Source organism: Psittacula echo (assembly GCF_963264785.1).
Source record: "Psittacula echo genome assembly, chromosome: 7".
Taxonomy (NCBI): domain Eukaryota; kingdom Metazoa; phylum Chordata; class Aves; order Psittaciformes; family Psittacidae; genus Psittacula; species Psittacula echo.
This window is the reverse complement of record NC_137740.1, coordinates 38,862,972-38,880,396: the sequence shown is the minus strand read 5'-3', so window position 1 is coordinate 38,880,396 and position 17,425 is coordinate 38,862,972. Positions and strand designations below refer to the sequence as shown.

At 45.2% G+C, this 17,425-nt stretch overlaps 1 protein-coding gene across 5 annotated transcripts in view; it reads left to right on the top strand.

Moving 5' to 3' along the window:
• KCNAB1 (potassium voltage-gated channel subfamily A regulatory beta subunit 1) overlaps positions 1 to 16,783 on the top strand; it is a gene marked incomplete at both ends in the record, with an annotated part of 73,820 nt that extends 57,037 nt beyond the window's left edge. For 4 of the 5 annotated variants that reach the window (XM_080623689.1, XM_080623690.1, XM_080623691.1 and 1 more), the window contains 10 exons: positions 600 to 644; positions 1,739 to 1,783; positions 2,434 to 2,477; positions 6,130 to 6,216; positions 11,116 to 11,201; positions 12,315 to 12,435; positions 13,143 to 13,237; positions 14,803 to 14,923; positions 15,971 to 16,059; positions 16,694 to 16,783. In XM_080623689.1, the coding sequence (XP_080479815.1) occupies positions 600 to 644; positions 1,739 to 1,783; positions 2,434 to 2,477; positions 6,130 to 6,216; positions 11,116 to 11,201; positions 12,315 to 12,435; positions 13,143 to 13,237; positions 14,803 to 14,923; positions 15,971 to 16,059; positions 16,694 to 16,783 (823 nt within the window). The remainder of the gene's footprint in view (positions 1 to 599; positions 645 to 1,738; positions 1,784 to 2,433; positions 2,478 to 6,129; positions 6,217 to 11,115; positions 11,202 to 12,314; positions 12,436 to 13,142; positions 13,238 to 14,802; positions 14,924 to 15,970; positions 16,060 to 16,693) is intronic. The other variant, XM_080623688.1, reaches the window with a different exon arrangement.
• Between the last annotated feature and the right edge of the window lie 642 nt (positions 16,784 to 17,425).

Here is a 17,425-nt window from a genome sequence, read left to right as displayed (position 1 = left end):
CTCTTGTAGCCAGCTGAAGACTGAAATGTATCACCTGTGCCCCTTGCTGTTAGTACGAGTAGAAAAATGTCCTGAATAAATGAAAAGTCAGTGTGCATTTTAACGGTGATAAATGGCCTGTGACAGCTCCCAGGCACAGATCCCAGCACAGGAACCACTCTGGCTGCAGCTGAGCTAATATTCTTAGTGTCACTGTGGAACTGGGGTGGGAAATATCCATTCATAATTTATCTGACTTTGATTTATATGGCTTTGTATTTAGTGTAAAAGGTGGACTGGGACATCACATCCCTGGTATGGAGACAAAACGGCTTTGCCTTCCCAAAGCAGGTTCAAGCAGATGTAGAGCATAGGGGTGCAGGTCTGTCCCTACGGGAGTGGGTGACAAGATCTTGGTAGTGATTGAGGGGACCCATCCCAGCCAGTGCTGGGTCACCATAAGCCTGGGAGAGGAGGGCTGCACAGCCTATAGCAATGCTGCAGGCTGGTGTCCAGGGACACGTTTCATGGGGCTAGGGTAGACAACAGCTATGGTGGTTTACCTGTCACTGAGCATCCTCCTGTCACCCCTCACACTGGGCTCTCTCTCTCTTGCACAGGGCTGAGGTCATCCTGGGGAACATCCTGAAGAAGAAAGGCTGGAGGTACTGTATTGCCAGACACCTGCAAGGAGGCAGGACCTCTGGGCATATGAAAATCCTTCTAGGTTTTAAAAATTATGCATATTAGGTGATGCTGGCCCAAGAGCAGATACTGCTGCTTCCCGGCAGTGCCAGGAGCTTGCCTGTGCAATTGTCACATGCAGTGCAGCCAGCCAGGACTTCTGCAGCAGCCAGACTTTTCAAGTGCCATGTAAAAATGTTCTCCTGTATTTTGGGGAGCACAGACTGGCTTTGCGAGGCTGCAACCGTCAGCCTGCTGTGCTGCCTCGACCACTGTCTCTGTGCATGGTGCAGTTAATACAACTTCTGAGCATATACACTGTCACTGCTTTGCATGGTGCGTCAAGACAGACGGTTGTGCATTGGCATTCTTATCTGTGTACATAAGATTATGTATTAAGAATGCAAAGATGTGATGGGCCTTCATCTTGGATAGCCTGGTAGGAGATGATACTTAATTTAAATGATTCACATTACCATATGTTGTGTAGTTTTAAGAGAATTTACATAATCTTTCAAGACCTCCTGTGTGAGTACCATGTTCAGTCTTCAAATGAAGAATGAGTTCTAGTGGTGCTCTTTCTGAAGTCAGTATCCCCTGTGTTATGGGGATGATTACTCAGTAAGAAATATTCTGGGTACTGTGGATAAAAAGCAAAAGCTGGAGAAATTGTGTTGTACAGTTACACAGTAAGGTAGTTTGCAAAGGATAAATCTTTGGTTTGATATCACATGGAAATATATAGATTAATGCAGTGAATTTAACACTTAGAGTTTTAATGGCTCTGGGAATACTGCATGATAATGAGGGGCACTGGACTCGGATACCCTTGGTTAAGGGCTCTGGAGATTGCTTTCTCCATAATTAAAAATGTACTCTTTTTTTGGTAATTTCACTTGCATTAGCTTTGGTTTCTGCACACCAGTCTATGGTCACTTCCTGTCTGCAGCAGACCTACGCATGGAAGTGGCCTGTTGTAAAAAGTTTCATAGTGATGTGTGAACACCCACTTGATGGGCAGCTTGGTTACTTGTAATTGTTTTTAACAATGATAGTATTTCTGTTCTTTTTGCAGGAGGTCCAGTCTGGTCATAACAACAAAACTGTACTGGGGTGGAAAGTAAGTGTCGCATTTACTCTTGGTGGTGTTTGCTGCTGCTTTGTGCTTTTCCCTTTCACAGTCATACAACCAAGTGGTGATCAGTGGCACCTTGGAGGGGTGGCTTGTTGCTATTGTCCTCTTTCTCCTCATTTTGCCAAGTCTTTTACGGAGTTGGAGCTTGGCAGAGGTGGCAGTCCCCAGCAGAGGCCTGGGTGCCATGCTGGGTGTGCTCCCACCCCGAGTATCTTTGCACCTCTGGGAGCTGCACTGGCAGAGTGAAGACAGCCTTGCTTCAAAATTGCAGATGATGTCAGTGAGGTTTCAGTGCTGGGGTTGGCTAGGGCACAGCCCCATCCCTGTGCTGCCTGGCCCCAGCAGTCCCTGCTGCCCTGCCAGCATCGTTATCCTTCTGCTTATAAGTATCAGCCGGTAGCTTTAGTTGGGTAATATCCATAGCATAGCTGTTACTGTGTTAAATTAACAGTGGTATTACATATCGAAGATGCTGTTGTCTTTGAGACTGGGAACCCCAGCAAAGTTCAGGGTCTCTCTGTTGTATGAGTTGTAACTTCATTTTCAGGAGGTTTAAACCAGAATACAAAATTAGCACTCCCCAGTTGTTAGCACCTCAGATCTCTAACATCTGCGTACCTATTTTTCCTTTGCAGAGCTGAAACAGAAAGAGGGCTTTCAAGAAAACACATTATTGAAGGTACGTGTTGTATGGGATAGGGGTTTGGCTGTGCCTGGCTGTGCCTGGTGAAGGCAGATGGGTCATCTGGATCCCAGGGCAATTGCTCTCCTGTGAGCCAGGTCTACTTGACTCTCTGCACTAGGCAGTTCCTAAGCTTGGCTGTGAGCTGCTCAAAATGCACCAAAGGATTATTCTGGCTTTCCTCAAAAGCTGTGAGCAAACGCCGTGCACACAAAAAGCCTTCTCTACCACACCTCTATGAAGCAATAACCGTTTGGGTTTTTTGCTATAATAAGCGTGTTGTCCTTGGCTGGCTGTGTGTCTTGCTTGTAGATTTATTGCTTATCTGCTGTAATCAGGGTTTTCTGTGCTGCAAAACCTTACTGTCTCTTGCGGGTTCCTGGCAGCTTTGCATAGTTGTCCTTAAGAACAGCCCCAGTCCCAGCTGCTGCGAGATGACAGGAGGCAGGAAGGCTCAGTGGGTCTGGAGATGTTCTGCTGACACCCCTTCAGTCCTTTCCCAGAAGGGATGGGGCACTTGGCAGCAGTGCGTGGTCAGCAGCCTTGGCCGTGGGTTCGCTTGGCAGAGCAGGGAGGGATGAGGATGCGGGGCATGATGTCAGCCTGCAGAAATAGCCTCTGGAGGGGTGCCAGGTCCCATCTGCCGAGCAGCCGGCTGGGAAGGGCTGTGGTTTGCTCTCAGTGCTGTTTTATCTTCTTGTACACTCCCTCACATGGGTCCTTGCACCCAGTCCTACATCCCACTGAGAGATGCTGTGTGCTACCTTGCTCATCCACCAGGATTTATTCACCCAAGTCTCTGCTGAGTCTAACAGATGCTTCTTATCTTCCTTCCAATTGCTTTTTTGTTTGTTTTTTTTTGGATACATTACTGTTGTAGAGGGCATGAGAGCATGTATGTTTTTCTATATGGATAATGTTCTATATGGATAGAATATTATCTATATGGATAATTCTATATGTTTCACTCAATATAGCTCTTTCCGGGGGCTGTTAGGTGTTGGGTCAGGTACTCAGGAGCACTGACTGTAGGCACAATTATAACTTGCACAGGATTTTACATGCAGGACACAAATGCACCCATAAAAGACACATTTCTGTCATATTAAGGATCACAGTGCCAGCCTGGGCTGGCTCCTGAGCGGGATTGAAAGACTGCCAAAACCCACTGGGGAGGACCCAGAGGCCAATAACTTACCCCAGTGCAGATTGTAAGCAGGTTCCAGACCCAGAAAAGCAGCTAGCAGTGCAAGGGCCTGGGTCTGTCTTCTACATATATTTTTGGTAAAAATAGCTTGGGTTAGGAGAAAAGCTGCTTTATGCAGCCATGAAAGGGAGTTACTGGGGGTTTCTGGCTCTTAGGGGACTGGGCAGCCTTCAGGGCAGAAGGGGAGCATCAGGCTTGGTACCTGTGCTTCAGATCTCTGCAGAGGGATTTGTACCGCCTGCCTCTTTTTGCAGTTTGACCCACTTCTGTCTGCTGGCACAGAGGGATGTGCAAAGCATGTTTTTTGGGTTACTGGGAAATTATATGCTCCACGCCAAAGTCCCTGGGGAGAGCAGGGCAGCAGACTGTGCTGCTCCCGAGGGAGCAGCTTCTCCTCGCTGAGCAATGACAGCCTGGATAACTCAGGGCTGAAGCCCCAGGGGAGCAGCACCCTCCATAAACCAACACACCACAATGGCTGCAGCAATGAAAAGTGATTCTCTTTATTGCACTGTGTATGCTGGCATAATTAGTCTCCTCTTTGATTTATGAGTTAAGCCCTAATTGTTTACAGTGATTGCTGGTTAAGCTAGTGTATGCTGCCAAGACAAATCAGAAAAGAAAGTTCAGGCTCATCTACATTACTAGTGTGCCATGGTGTTGTAGTTTGATGGTGAGGGGGGGACCAGCCTGTTTGCACCACAGAATAGGCAGGAGGTATGCTTTGGTCTTTGCTTATCAGAATGTAGCATCTGACTGCACAAAATCCAGTTTGCCTGCCAGAAATGGCAGCTGTAACTTGTGTTTGGCCGTTTACATGTTTTATCATCGTAATCTGCAATGGCCCATTTGCCACAGCTTTCAACAAGCAGGATTTGTTCTGTCTATGTTAAAACATAGATTATATGGAAAATATCATTACTATATTTATATTATCCATCCCTCACCTGGGATGTCGCTGTCACCTGCATCATACCCTGAAGGTGTAGGTGGGAGCAGGTGAGGTGGGATGAACATAATCATTGGCAAACACAGTGAGCAGAACAGCCTCCTCCCTGGGGTGCAGATTTGGGCATCTTCCATCTCAAAGATGCTATTTTTCAGTGATGAGGAGCATCACCAGAGCACGGCCGGTTTTGCCTCCTAGTACCCACCTTGTATGTCTGAGATCGTCCTGGAAAGTTTTTGCTATTTAGTATTTGCAGAATTCAGCTACATTAGGATATGACTTTCATACTAAGATAACTCTCAATCAAATTTTTTACCAACATTTTATTGACTCTTCATTTGAATAATGTTGCCATGAGATGGTGTCCCTGCTGCTGGTGGCCCTAGACCCACAGGTGCTCAGGGAAGTTGCAGCCGTGTCATAGGTGGTCCAAACCCATCCATTTTCTATTTCTTGTGGAGCTACTTCATGAAATGATAAAAAAAATACTGGCAGCAGTTGAAATAACTTCACAGAACACATAGCATATAGTGTTAAGGTCAATGTTAGCTGTTTTCTATAAATACATTTGGCAAAAATGGCCATCTTTTTTCATCTCAAAATTCAGTGAACATTTTCAGACTGCTCTATTTTGGCTCATTCTTCATGAACACTCATAAAAACATTTTGTTCCTGGGAAGATTTATAGAAAATAAGTGTTAGAAATCCTCTTCTCTCTCCCTCTCTCTCTCTGTCTTAAATACACACACATGTATATATATGTAGGCTTTTGATGCCATCTCCCATCCAGTAGTTGTAGAGAAGATGTTGAAGCCTGAGCAGTTCTGGACTGTAGCTGCAAAACAGTGCCTTGTCTTGCCTTGCAAAACAATTTCTGCCCTACGCAATGCATTGCTGGGCACAGCTTGCTTACCCTTCAGAGAGGGTAAACCCCTCTATTGTTCTTTATCTGCTCACCATAATGGATCTGAGTGCCACCAGCCTCCCATCTGGGCTTGCATTTTCGAAAGGTCCCATGGGGCAGGGTTTCGTTAAGTGGGACAGGATGGAGGCAATGTACCCTGGGCTTGTACCAAAAAACTCTATGATGTGATTTAGATCAAATTAACTTTGAACAGAAGCAGAGCACTGAAACTGGTCCCTGGCAGATGCCTTCTATGGGCTGGCCATGGGTACCCTTGGTGATCAGTCCAAAACTCAGTGTAATTCAGAAAAAAAAAGTCAAATTCTTATGGAAAGGGTGCGATTCTGCATGTGGACAAGCTGGTGTTTTTTTCTTAATATCCCTGCATAGATATGGCACAACATTATGCAGCATCCTTCTTATATGCTATTTGGTGTTGTGTGTGTATATGTATTAGGCATGTATGTAAATGCAATGAGTCCTATTTCAGTCCTAATGTGGTGCTGTTTTGTACCTGGCAGCCCTGTGCCACCATACTCCTGCCCCATGCTGACCGTGCAGGTTCTTGTCTCTGCTTTGCTGTTTCCAGGGCTAAAGGCTTCCCTCCAGAGACTGCAGCTGGAATATGTGGATGTCGTCTTTGCCAACCGGCCAGACAATAATACCCCCATGGAAGGTTAGTGGAAGCTTGAATTAAAGGTTTTAATGTGACTGAACCTGGCTTACAGACTTACACTGATGATGGTAGGAAATTAAAAACAATTTTTTATTAAATATTCAGGCAGAGCAGCTGAAAAATGAAATACCTCATTCATGATATCCTGGAGCCCCACATAATTACACTGCAATGAAATGAATTTGTATCTCTTGGAAGGAAATTAAAGTTTCCTTTGTGTCCTAGAGGTGGCTTTAACGTTGAGGTTTTTATTTTCTTTTCCTTATTCCTTTAGATAAGGTGAATTTGTGTTGGTATTTAAGGCAGGTCTCTGTGTCAGATGAAACCTGTATGTCCTTATCCCTGGTGCTTCTAGCTCTAGAGATGGAGAGTGCCAGCGCTGCCATCCCCATCCTTGTCCCTGTCCCCTGGGCTGCCTGGATAGCACATACTTCTTCAGTGCTGAAACTAGGGGTATAATGGGCAGAAGCAAGAATCAGTTGGCAAGTGTAGTTCACTGCCCCAAGCACCTGAGTAGCATAAGCTGAGTCTCTGGTGGACTCAGCTGAGGTGCCATGCGGAATGCGGCCGGTGGGGGCATGGCAGGGTCCCCCTGAGCAAGGAGAGCTGCAGTGCTCTGCCTAGAGCTGGGCTCAGCCTCTGAGCCGCCACCACCTGCTCCTCGGTCCTGCTGGGGGAACGGTTCCTGTTAAATTTAGGCTGCTAAACTCCGGGAATGGATTTAGGAACCTACAAGATCTGTGACTGTGTGCTTTAATTATGCTTCATAGCTGCTGATAACCATGTATGTGTGTTTGGTACATGGCCATATAACCCAGTTATCCAGGAGCCTTCATCAGTATGTTTTGGGGTTAGTGCCCTGTTTAATGGGCACCAATTCCCATTCCTCCTCTTTTCCCATTGGAGTTAACACACCCATTCACACCGTGGCAGAAGATTAGCTTCACAGCTAAATAAAAAGTAGCAAGAAGAAAGACTTGTAGGCTGCAGAATCTGTCATAGATGAGTACATGTAAATCGAACAAACCTGGAGCTTGACAAGCCCCTTTGAAGCTCTTGGCTTGGCTTTCAGCGGTCGTGACACCTATTTTCTTAGCTGTGGCACGAACCTCAGATGAATGGCAGTACCACGGCCCCAGCCGAACAATGCCAGCAGCTATGGGTTCAGGAAACTGGCTTGTGATTTTAGGACCATTGCAGTAGCTGATGAGGTCAAGGAAGATAACATGTATCTTGGAGGGAGAAGTGACCTCTCTGCTCAGTCAGTTGTCATCTAATTAGGCAGTCTTGAATATATTTCCCATGCCTATGCAGCTGATCTCAGGTGTTTGCAGCTTTTAAGATGCCACAGATGCTGCTAGCAGTGCTGGAGCTTGGCAATAGGTATAAACTGTGGTGCTTTGTGAGACTTTGAGCAGGGTGAAGAAAGGGACATTTTTATTATGAATGGTGTGGTGCTGATTCTTTCTACGTACTTCATGCTTTTTTTATGGTTCACCTACTAAGCCACTTCTATCTCAGAGCATCTGTTGAACCATCTGTCGGTTCTGCACTATCTGGCATGCACAATAAGTGCTGAGATACCTTCACAAGACACACAATCCCCGCTTCATCTCCTTACATGTCTATGCTTTTCCCATGAGCCAAAGAGCTGCTTCTGATGGAGAACGATTTGTAGGTAACCTTCAAACATTCCCAGGTTATGCTGCCCATGGCAATGTGTGAGGGTCCTGCTTGAGTAACCTGTGTGGCTGTGTAAGGTACAACCAAATAAATCAAAGCACAGATTTCATATGTTCATTTTGTTTTCTTCACTTGCTGCATGCAAGCAGGTAAGGTTTCTCTGCTCACACTCGGGATCCTCTCTCTGCTGTGATGTCTATAGGTATCAGCAGGCAATGGATCAGCCATTTGGAAATACTCATCTGGTCCACCCCATCCAGAGCAGAATTGCTTCCTGCACCCCAGACTGGTCGCGGCCCAGCTCAGGCTGCCATAGGAGGCATGGGTAGCAGAGAGCTAATACAAGAAGATGAGGATTTAATACAGATCTCTTCATTGTAGATGACTCTAGTCCCCAAAGCAGCAGGCAAAGCTTGCTTAATCTAAAAATCACAAATGTATTTACCTTTCTTACAAATCTCTGGGCAAATTAGAAAAGCTTTTCACTGTAAAAGCAATAGAATGTTAGCTTCGAGGAATGTCTGGAGATAAATACTTCTCGCAAAGCTCTTTGCATAACCCTGTACTCAGGTCCCTGGCCAGGACAGCTGTGTCCCTCCTCACCCTGGAGCTGGTCTTGGCTCTGCTGGGGCAGGCAGGATGAGGGGCTATCTGCACTGGGCTGTCGTTTGTGGGGCTATCCCTAGGTGTCTGGCTGGCTCTGCCATTGCACGTCCTCCCCCAAATGGGGACCACGGGTGATGGAAGGACCTGTGCTTCTCTCCTGAATTTCCATGAGTTTCATGCCTCATTAGTCAGGTATGAGATCTGATCCCCCAAATGTGCTAGCAGATGCTTTTTTTTACATCCTGAGTGGCCTTTCCAGCAGATGAGAAGGGCAGCTCTGGCTGCTGGAAAGGAGGGTCCCTGGGGTCTCCTGGTAAGACCCCCTATTGTCAGGGTGCCAGGGAAATGGGCGCCCACTCCATGCCCAGCCCTGGCAAGCAAGGCTGTAAACTTTAAACTACCTCAAGATTCTGTTATACTGCTGGAGGCTCTTTCCTGGGTTTTGAACCATTCACTTATATTTAAAAAAATCTCCCCTTAACTGGTGCCATTTTTGCCATCCAGCTGGCAAACCCAATGATCTGGGCATGTGCTCTTCACAAACCATTCCTGTCACCATACCCAGGGGAGCAGTCTCTGGTAAACAAGAAGAGATATATATATATTTTTTCTAGTTTGACTTCAGTTTTTCTTGAGAGGAGTAGAGGTGGGAGAAATGAAAACAGCCACGGGCTGGGATGTGTAAGAGGCATATGATGAAATGCTTATCAAAATTTCTAAATGGTAGTGCAGCAAAAATAGAAAACTAAACCCAGTGAGAAGCCAGCAAGGAGGGAGGGATTGTCATACGTACATAGCCTGTAGGTAGCAGGGCAGCTGCTTTGGTAATGGGGCATTTTGTCGGACTAGTTACAGCCTGAGGATAAAATGCTTAGGAACAGGGGAAAGTGTGGTTTTGGGCAAAACAAAGAGAGGGGAAAAAAAGAAGAAAACAAAATCTGCCATTTAAACTCTGCTCTTCATGGGGGGGTAAAAAACTCCTCAAGCCAATGTTTCATTTGAGAGGAAATCTCCCTTTTCGGTGGGAAGGCAGCAGCCCGGCACAAGAGGCACAGTGTCTCTTGTACAGCCCCTCCGAGGTTATAAATGGAGACTTCATCATCTTTAGCTGCCTGTCGCTGCCTGCAGAGGAAATCTCACAATAATGCCAAGATTGGCAGTGTAATCTCCCCTCTGCCAAGCTCCTTTCTTCTTTTTTTTTTTTTTTCCCCATAAGTAGGACGAGAATCCTCATGATGTAAAAGGCAGCTCATCTTGATCTCGAGACAGCAGCGCCTCGAGTCACTGTCCAACTAACAGCAGACGTGCCAAGGGATTTAACAGACACATAGGGCTTCTCTGCAGTTCTGCATCCGACCAGAGTCGTTTCACCATAGTTTGATGGGTCAGAATTAACAGTGTAGGTGTAGATTGTTGGTTCCTTCCCTCTTTCCCAAGGGAAGAGTGCACTGAGATGTGGCAGTGTTTGCTGAATGCAAGGTTCCTTGTGCTGCGTTGGGAGTGATGACTAAGTACTGTTTTCTTTTGCTTCTCACAGTGAGTTTACCCCATTTTTGTCCCTTTAGGTGATGTGCAACATGTTAGCAGTGTACTGAGGGTGTCCTGGCAGCTGCGGCTAAGCTCCAAAGGGCAGGGAGTGCCAAAGCTCAGTAAAAAATACCAGTTTATTACTGCAGCCAGGGCAGTTATTCATGCTCCTGAGGACTATGTCCCTGGTGCTGCAGACCCTGCCACTCCCCAGACCCTCCTGCCCTGAGGACCCTGCTCAGTCCCCAGCTCCTCTGCAGCAGAGATATGATGGGCATTGCCTGGCCCCCTGCAATGCCACATAACCAGCAGGCTGCTCCCAGGGAGAAATTAGGCTTAAAAATGAGTTGCAAAGAGTAAGCATGGGCTACTTCCTTTATAGCCCCGTGAGGCATCTTGACAGGCTGTCACCTCCTGGGTAACCATGAGGGATAGACAAGTTTTTTTCCTTTTCTTGCAAACTGAAGTTTATGATGGGCTTTTAAACCCCAACAAGAAGGCAGGGCTGCTCAGCAGAGGTCTGATGGATAGAAACAAAGATCCTGTCCTGGTGTGTGTAGTCTCACAGGTTTCCATCTTCCCAAGGAAAACCAAGGACCATGGGACTGCTGCGCTAAGGAGCTGTGCTGGGTTTTGCAGAGGTGCCCTCAGTGAAGCAGGGTTGAATCATGTCCAGTTATGCAACTTTATTCCCAGCATCCTAATATTCCTAGTAGAAAGCAGCAGGACCATATATATGCTTTTAGTAAGCAAATTTTAAAATAAATTTATCCTTTAGTATATTTTTCAACTGTGCTGCCCTCTTGTGTTAAATTTTAAAAGAAATATTGTCATAAGGTGGTGGTCATCAATAATTGGTAAAAGCAGTTTTTAAACAACTGCAGGATAAATGTATTTTCTTGAACAGTCAATGCTTTTTCATCCATGCTTGAGCAAGAGAGCACGGAAGAAGTAGTGTTTAATGCAAAGCCGCTCAGGCTTGTCAGCATACTTGGCATTTATAAGAGGCTTTGGGAGGATTTGGTGCTGAAAAATTGGTTTCTGTGCAGTTCTCATGCTACTTTCTTTTTTTCTTTCTTTCAGAAATCGTCCGCGCAATGACACATGTAATAAATCAGGGCATGGCGATGTACTGGGGAACGTCACGCTGGAGCGCTATGGAGATCATGGTAAAGTCAGCTTTTAGGAAAGTGTTAACACTTGGTAATTCTCCACGCAGGCCGCAGAGTCTGCGGAAAGCTATGCTGGGAACTGAAAGACAAGCGTGTGTCCCAGCTTGGGATGTTTGAGTCTTCCCCCATCCAGCATCTCTTCACCTAAAATAATTTAAAAACCTGTTCCAGAATGAGCCCAATATTAACTAAAGACTATGGGCTGAGCTATTGGTTTGGGTGTCTTGGCTCATTTAATTGGGGTTTGGTTTATTTTTGGTTTCATTCACCTGACTTGAAGACTTTTGGTAAAGCTCCTGTCTGACATCCGTACCTGTGGCCACAGATGCCCTGCTCAAGATGTGGCTCTGGGCAGCAGCTCTGTGACCCACAGGACCATCAGAGATGATGCAGTGGGAATGGTCCCCATTCAGGGGAAAAGCCTCCACAGGCAGCACTGCCCTGACCATGTCATGCCCAGAGGTGCAGAAGGGAAGTATCCCTGCTTGGCCTTGGGGACCTCCTAATTGGCTTTATCTGAAAAACCCTAGACTGCTCATCCTTAATGCTGTGTCAGAAGCATTTGAGAGATAAGCTGAGAGTAGCAGATGCCCCATCCCTGGAAACATTCAAAGTCAAGCAGGAGCGGGCTCTGAGTAACCTAATCTAGTTGAAGTGTCCCTGTTCATTGCAGGGGATTAGACTACTGTTTAGTCTCTTCAAACCCAGACCATGCTATGATTCTAAAAGATGCCAAGAGCATCCTGCTGGTCCCTGCTTTTTGTGGTGGGGTCAAAACACAATAAACAAGCTCAGCACCAGCCACCTCAGCTGGGAAGTTGTTTGGCTTGTTGCTGAGCTGGCGCTGAAGCAGCTTTAGGCTGGAGGAGACAGAATGTGGGCATGTGCCCTGCTGCTGTGGGAAGCAGCAGGGAAGCAGTGCAGCCACGGATGAGTGCTGCCTCAGCACGGCAGCACTCACAGGGATGTGCATGGCCTTGATAAGGGATAGTGAAACTTGGTTCGTTAGTCTCCTGCACACCCAAGGAGTGCTGGCTCATAGGTTATGTCATGTCCTACAAGATGCTTTTACTTAATGAATTTTTTTTCTCAACTGAATTTTTTCTCCAGGAAGCCTATTCTGTAGCCCGGCAGTTTAACATGATACCGCCTGTGTGTGAACAAGCTGAATACCATCTTTTCCAAAGAGAGAAAGTGGAGGTTCAGCTGCCAGAATTATATCACAAAATTGGTGAGTCTGAGACTGCTGTGCCTTTCAGCTATTTCATCTACAGACAGAAACACATAGTCTGGCATGGGACTGTAGATGGGAACAGCGCTCTCCTTCCCTGGCTCTGAAGAGGACAGATAAGTATCTATCTAATGACCTAAAAGAAAAACTGGCTTATTGTGCGTCTGATGGAAATAGGTGTTAATTGTCATGGCTGTTGCTTATTCTTTGTTACCCATGTGGATAGTGCAGGTGCCACCTCTCCTGTGCATTAGAAGACAATGATGCCTTCTTGCACACCTCCTACCATGGTGCCTGGAGCAGCCATGCTGAGGACCAGTCTGAGAGGAGACAGGTAGGAGGTGGTGTCCCTGCCAAGCAGGGCCAACACAGGAGAGACATAATGGCGTAAGGCAGGGTAGGCACAGGAGACACCTGGTCAGGAGTTCATGTACTTTGCTGCAGCAGGACCAGGATGGAGCTGGAGGCTCCCACAGTAGGGCTTTGTATGAACAAGCTACTCAATGTTTTCAAAGAAGATGCTGCTGATGTCCCTTAAGAGCATCAGCAGCATCTTCCTGGAAGATACCGACTGAATGTCACTGCCAGTGGCTGCAGAAACAAGCAGTAATTGTTTTGCTTTTACTTTTTTAACTGAAACTCATATTTTTGATACATCTCTGATTTCTCCCTGTCCTCTAAAATCACCTTCTCCGCTTTCTCTGCAGGGGTCGGAGCAATGACATGGTCCCCACTAGCCTGTGGGATCATCTCAGGGAAATATGGCAATGGGGTCCCTGAAAGCTCAAGGGCTGCATTAAAGGTACTTTTTTATTGCATGTTTGAGAAAAGTAGATGTGCTGCTTTTGTGAGGGCAGGAAAATAACAAAGGGAAAACAGATCCCTTGTGAGAAGGCTGGCCTGTGTGCTGCTGTATTGATAGATCAGCTCGGTTTCTCTGGCAACCATACTCCAAAGTGTGGGAGAATCTGGGTTACAAAGATGCTCATGTTCTCCATGGCAGTGAGCTGATGGCTGCGAGCTGGTTGTGGGGCAGCACACAACTGGAGCCAGATTCGGGGGGGGGTTGGGGTGTGTGTCTGCAGAAAGATGCTGTCACAACCCTTAACACTGACCTGAAATAGTCAATGAAATGGCACAATCCAAGGGTTTTTGTTGTGCTTTTAATGCTCCTGGCTGACATTAATCAATACAGCTGCTGTATAGATATGTATTGATACAGCTTCAGACCCTCTTAAACCCGTGGAAAGGGTAAACCAGACCTGGACATTATTTCTCTGACCACCTTTCCCTGGGCACCAGCCCAGGCAGCGAGTGTGGGTGAGCAGTGGTGGGAGCTCATCATCCCTCCTGGAAGCCCCACAGGCAGGGCAGACCCCAACACCCCATGAAACACATGGGTCCTCTGTGATCCTGCCCTCTGCTGGGCAGAGCAGCAGCCCTCTCTAACATGTTTTAGCATTTTGGTGTCACCACAGGTCTTGGTTTCTCTCATCATTATCCTGCTTTTTTTTCTTATTGGGGGTTATGGGATGTTCTTCCATAACATACCTGTGGCATGCATGTTGTTTAAATGGTTTGGAAAATGGCAGAGCACTAAAATGTCACAGATCTGGGGAAAAAAAAATCAACCAAAATGGTATTTCAGCCTCTCTGTTGGCTGACAGGCAAAAGCCAGTGCTGCCTAACAAGTGCCAGCAGACTGATATACATCCCTGTGCTGTTTTTTGCTCAGCTTGGTGTTTTTAAAAGGAAAGGTAGGGTCTACACTGACTTGTTCACAAAAGGCAGTATTTTCAAATGTAGTATTTCATTGTGCTTGGGATTTTTTTCCAAAATAAAATATATTAACATTTAGTAAAAGCTAGCTAAGAAGCTGGCATTGCAGAGAGGAATTCAAATTAAATTGATGTGAGTGAAGCAGAATCAAGTTTCAGGTCTGGAGCTGGGAGAACTAAAATCTCAGCTTTGTTTAATTAATTTTTAAACCTTGAATGGTAATAGATTTTTGAACAAGATCAGATGTTCTCTCACAATTTGAGTTTGTGCGTGTGTCAAAATCTTCTCAAGTTGACCAATGTTTCACTTTTTTCCACTCTGCAATGGGATCCAGTGGTGCGAAAATAAAACTGCAGAGGTTCCAGGTTCTGGGCTGAGTCCATCAGTTGCATAAAGCCAGAGAGATACAGACACAGGCTCCCACAGGAGACATCCTTGGCCTTTCATAATTGCTTTGTGTAGCAAAGCATTGTGTCATTCAGCCTCCTGAGTTGGATATGGCTTTTTAAGAGCTGCTTATAATTGCCTTAAACTTTCTATTTTGGGCGATTAAAGTTAACAGTCGATTGCAATGTAATTAATCTGCAGTGCTACCAGTGGCTGAAAGAGAAAATCATAAGTGAGGAAGGCAGAAAGCAGCAGGTGAAGCTGAAAGACCTGTCACCCATCGCCGTGCGCCTCGGGTGCACACTGCCTCAGCTGGCTGTCGGTAGGTGACGGTAGTGGGCACTATTCTTGCACCTTCACATTTGTCACAAATGCAGAACTTAGCTCACATCCTCATAGTGCAAAGGGAAATACTCTGCATCAAGGCACAGAAAGCTTGTGCCTTATGTGTTGTTGAGACGAGTTGAGGTGAAATCTTGTATAAAGCCATAAAGCTACTGGTATTATGTTAGTGCTCCCATCATTTGTTTAAGTATCAGTGATGGTTAGGTAAATGGTAACAAAGAAATAGATCTGTCATCTTTTAAACTGGACAATAGATGGCTTTGTGTCTGCCTGCATCTATAGATCTGTTTATTATTTAAAACACTTGAATGGTTATTTGCTGTCAAGGGTTATGGAATAAATGCCAGATGGCCAATGCAACACCTCATTGGGAAAAGGCTAGTATGTTTCAAGCAACACAGGAAAAGAAGAAAACAAAACAAGCTGTAGGCTACTAAAATGCCATTTATTGCCTTTGAAGTAACCCCTGGTCCATTAGCCCCACACAAAAATAACATTATTTTTTGTTTTGTCGGGTTTTGAGCAGTAAAGTTAAAAATTATTTAAATAAGATTGTTTCCAGCATCATCACCAGGCTTTGATTGACAAGAAGGTTAGTGTAGCTCGGGCTGCTCTCTGGGGTCCAACCTGACCTGCCTGTTTGTCTGAACAGTTCCTCCCCACATGGAAGCTAGCAGTTGTTCAGCTGAAATATACCACACATCTGTTAGACAAATGATCCCTGGTTCAACTAGCCAAGAGCTGAATACTTTGTGATCCATTATAGTAAAAAAACAAAGCCTACAATGAAGACAACTGCTGGCCCACAGACCAAGGTCAGGTGGGATGCTGGAAGATCTGCTATGTGGTTTTGCTGTATGATGCATGCATTTTCCTGGTAGTGCTGGAGGAGTAACATGAAGATTGAGACAAATAATACTGTCATTTTTCAAACAGAGATATAAGCTCTGAGAAACATTAGCATCTGGAGTAATGCCATGTCATGAAGCCTATGTTCCTGATGATCTTGTGACTTTATTCCCAGCATGGTGCCTGAGAAATGAGGGTGTGAGCTCCGTCCTTCTAGGATCTTCCAACCCAGAGCAGCTGATAGAGAACCTTGGAGCTATACAGGCAAGTGCAGGCGGTGGCGGGACCTCAGCAGAGGCGGGGGGTTAGCTGCTGGTCAGCTCCATGTAGAGTAACCAGCGTACCTCAAGATTAGCACCCTCCTCTTACATAGTTTCAATACTTTGTAATTTGTTTCAGGCATCTTCCAGTTCTAGTTATGCACATTAATTAGGCAAACCTGTCGTGCATCACTATGACTTACCACCACTTGTAGTCGTAGCCCTGTCCAGCAACAAAAGGGTGGCTTCAGCAGGTCTAAGATATCTGAAAAACCAGGACACACTGTGATACATTCTGTGCTAAGTCTTCCACAGGGCACATGTCACTTGTACCCACCTTTATTATTCTCTGTTGCTTTTAGCAATAAGAGCTTCCTCTCTTGTTCCAGCTACCAGCTTGCTTTCTGCTGCAGCTGAGCAATATTCTATATATGAAGTTTAAGAGCCCTTCTGTGATTCTCTCACTGGGTAAACACACTACAGTCATTTTTCCTTTAAGGGAGAACAGTATTAGAAGAACATTTAAATATCTGTCACACAAAACCCCAGAGGAAATGCTATTTGATAAAATCTAGTTTTAAATTTGGAAAAACCTTTAATAGAAGCTTGATTAAACATGGGTTTTCTTCTATCCCTAGGTCCTTCCAAAAATGACATCCCATATTGTAAATGAAATAGATAATATACTGGGAAATAAGCCCTACAGCAAGAAGGACTACAGATCATAATGCGATGCATGAACTACCTGGACTGCATGGTTTTAGCAGTGCTCTGTACGGAAGTACAGCCCCGAAATAATATCCGGTCATGAGAATCATTCAGCAGCTTGCTGCTCAGTGTCTACTGTCACTGGATCCTTTGAGATGTGTGCTGTTGCTACTAACCTGCAATGAAATTTAAAAGCACAGTTGATCTCTCTTCTAACCAAGAATAATACTGTATTTTCTTACCTTTGACCGAATTAATTAATTTTTACTTTACTCTTAGCACCTCATGCTTGTGCTGTGAAAAACACTTGTAAAGCAAAAAATAATTTATAACCTTCAGGTACTTGGTAATTAACGAAGGATGTACAGATCTATTTTTCAATGAAGAAAAGCCAGATACAACTTAAGGTTTTAATAAAACCACATTTGGGATATCTCAATTATAAAGTTTATTCAGGTTAACAGACGGAAGGGGCAAGTTCAAATTTTCAGTTTTCTTTTTGATGCTGAATATATGCTTTAGATTTCATTTGTAGTTGAATAAAGGATGTAAGAATTAGTTAGAAATTAGATAGCTCAACTCCTAACTATATGATTATTTCAGCTGTGGAGTGCTCCTGGGAAGTATTTCTGAGTACAAGCCATAACAGCGTAGTTAGAAAA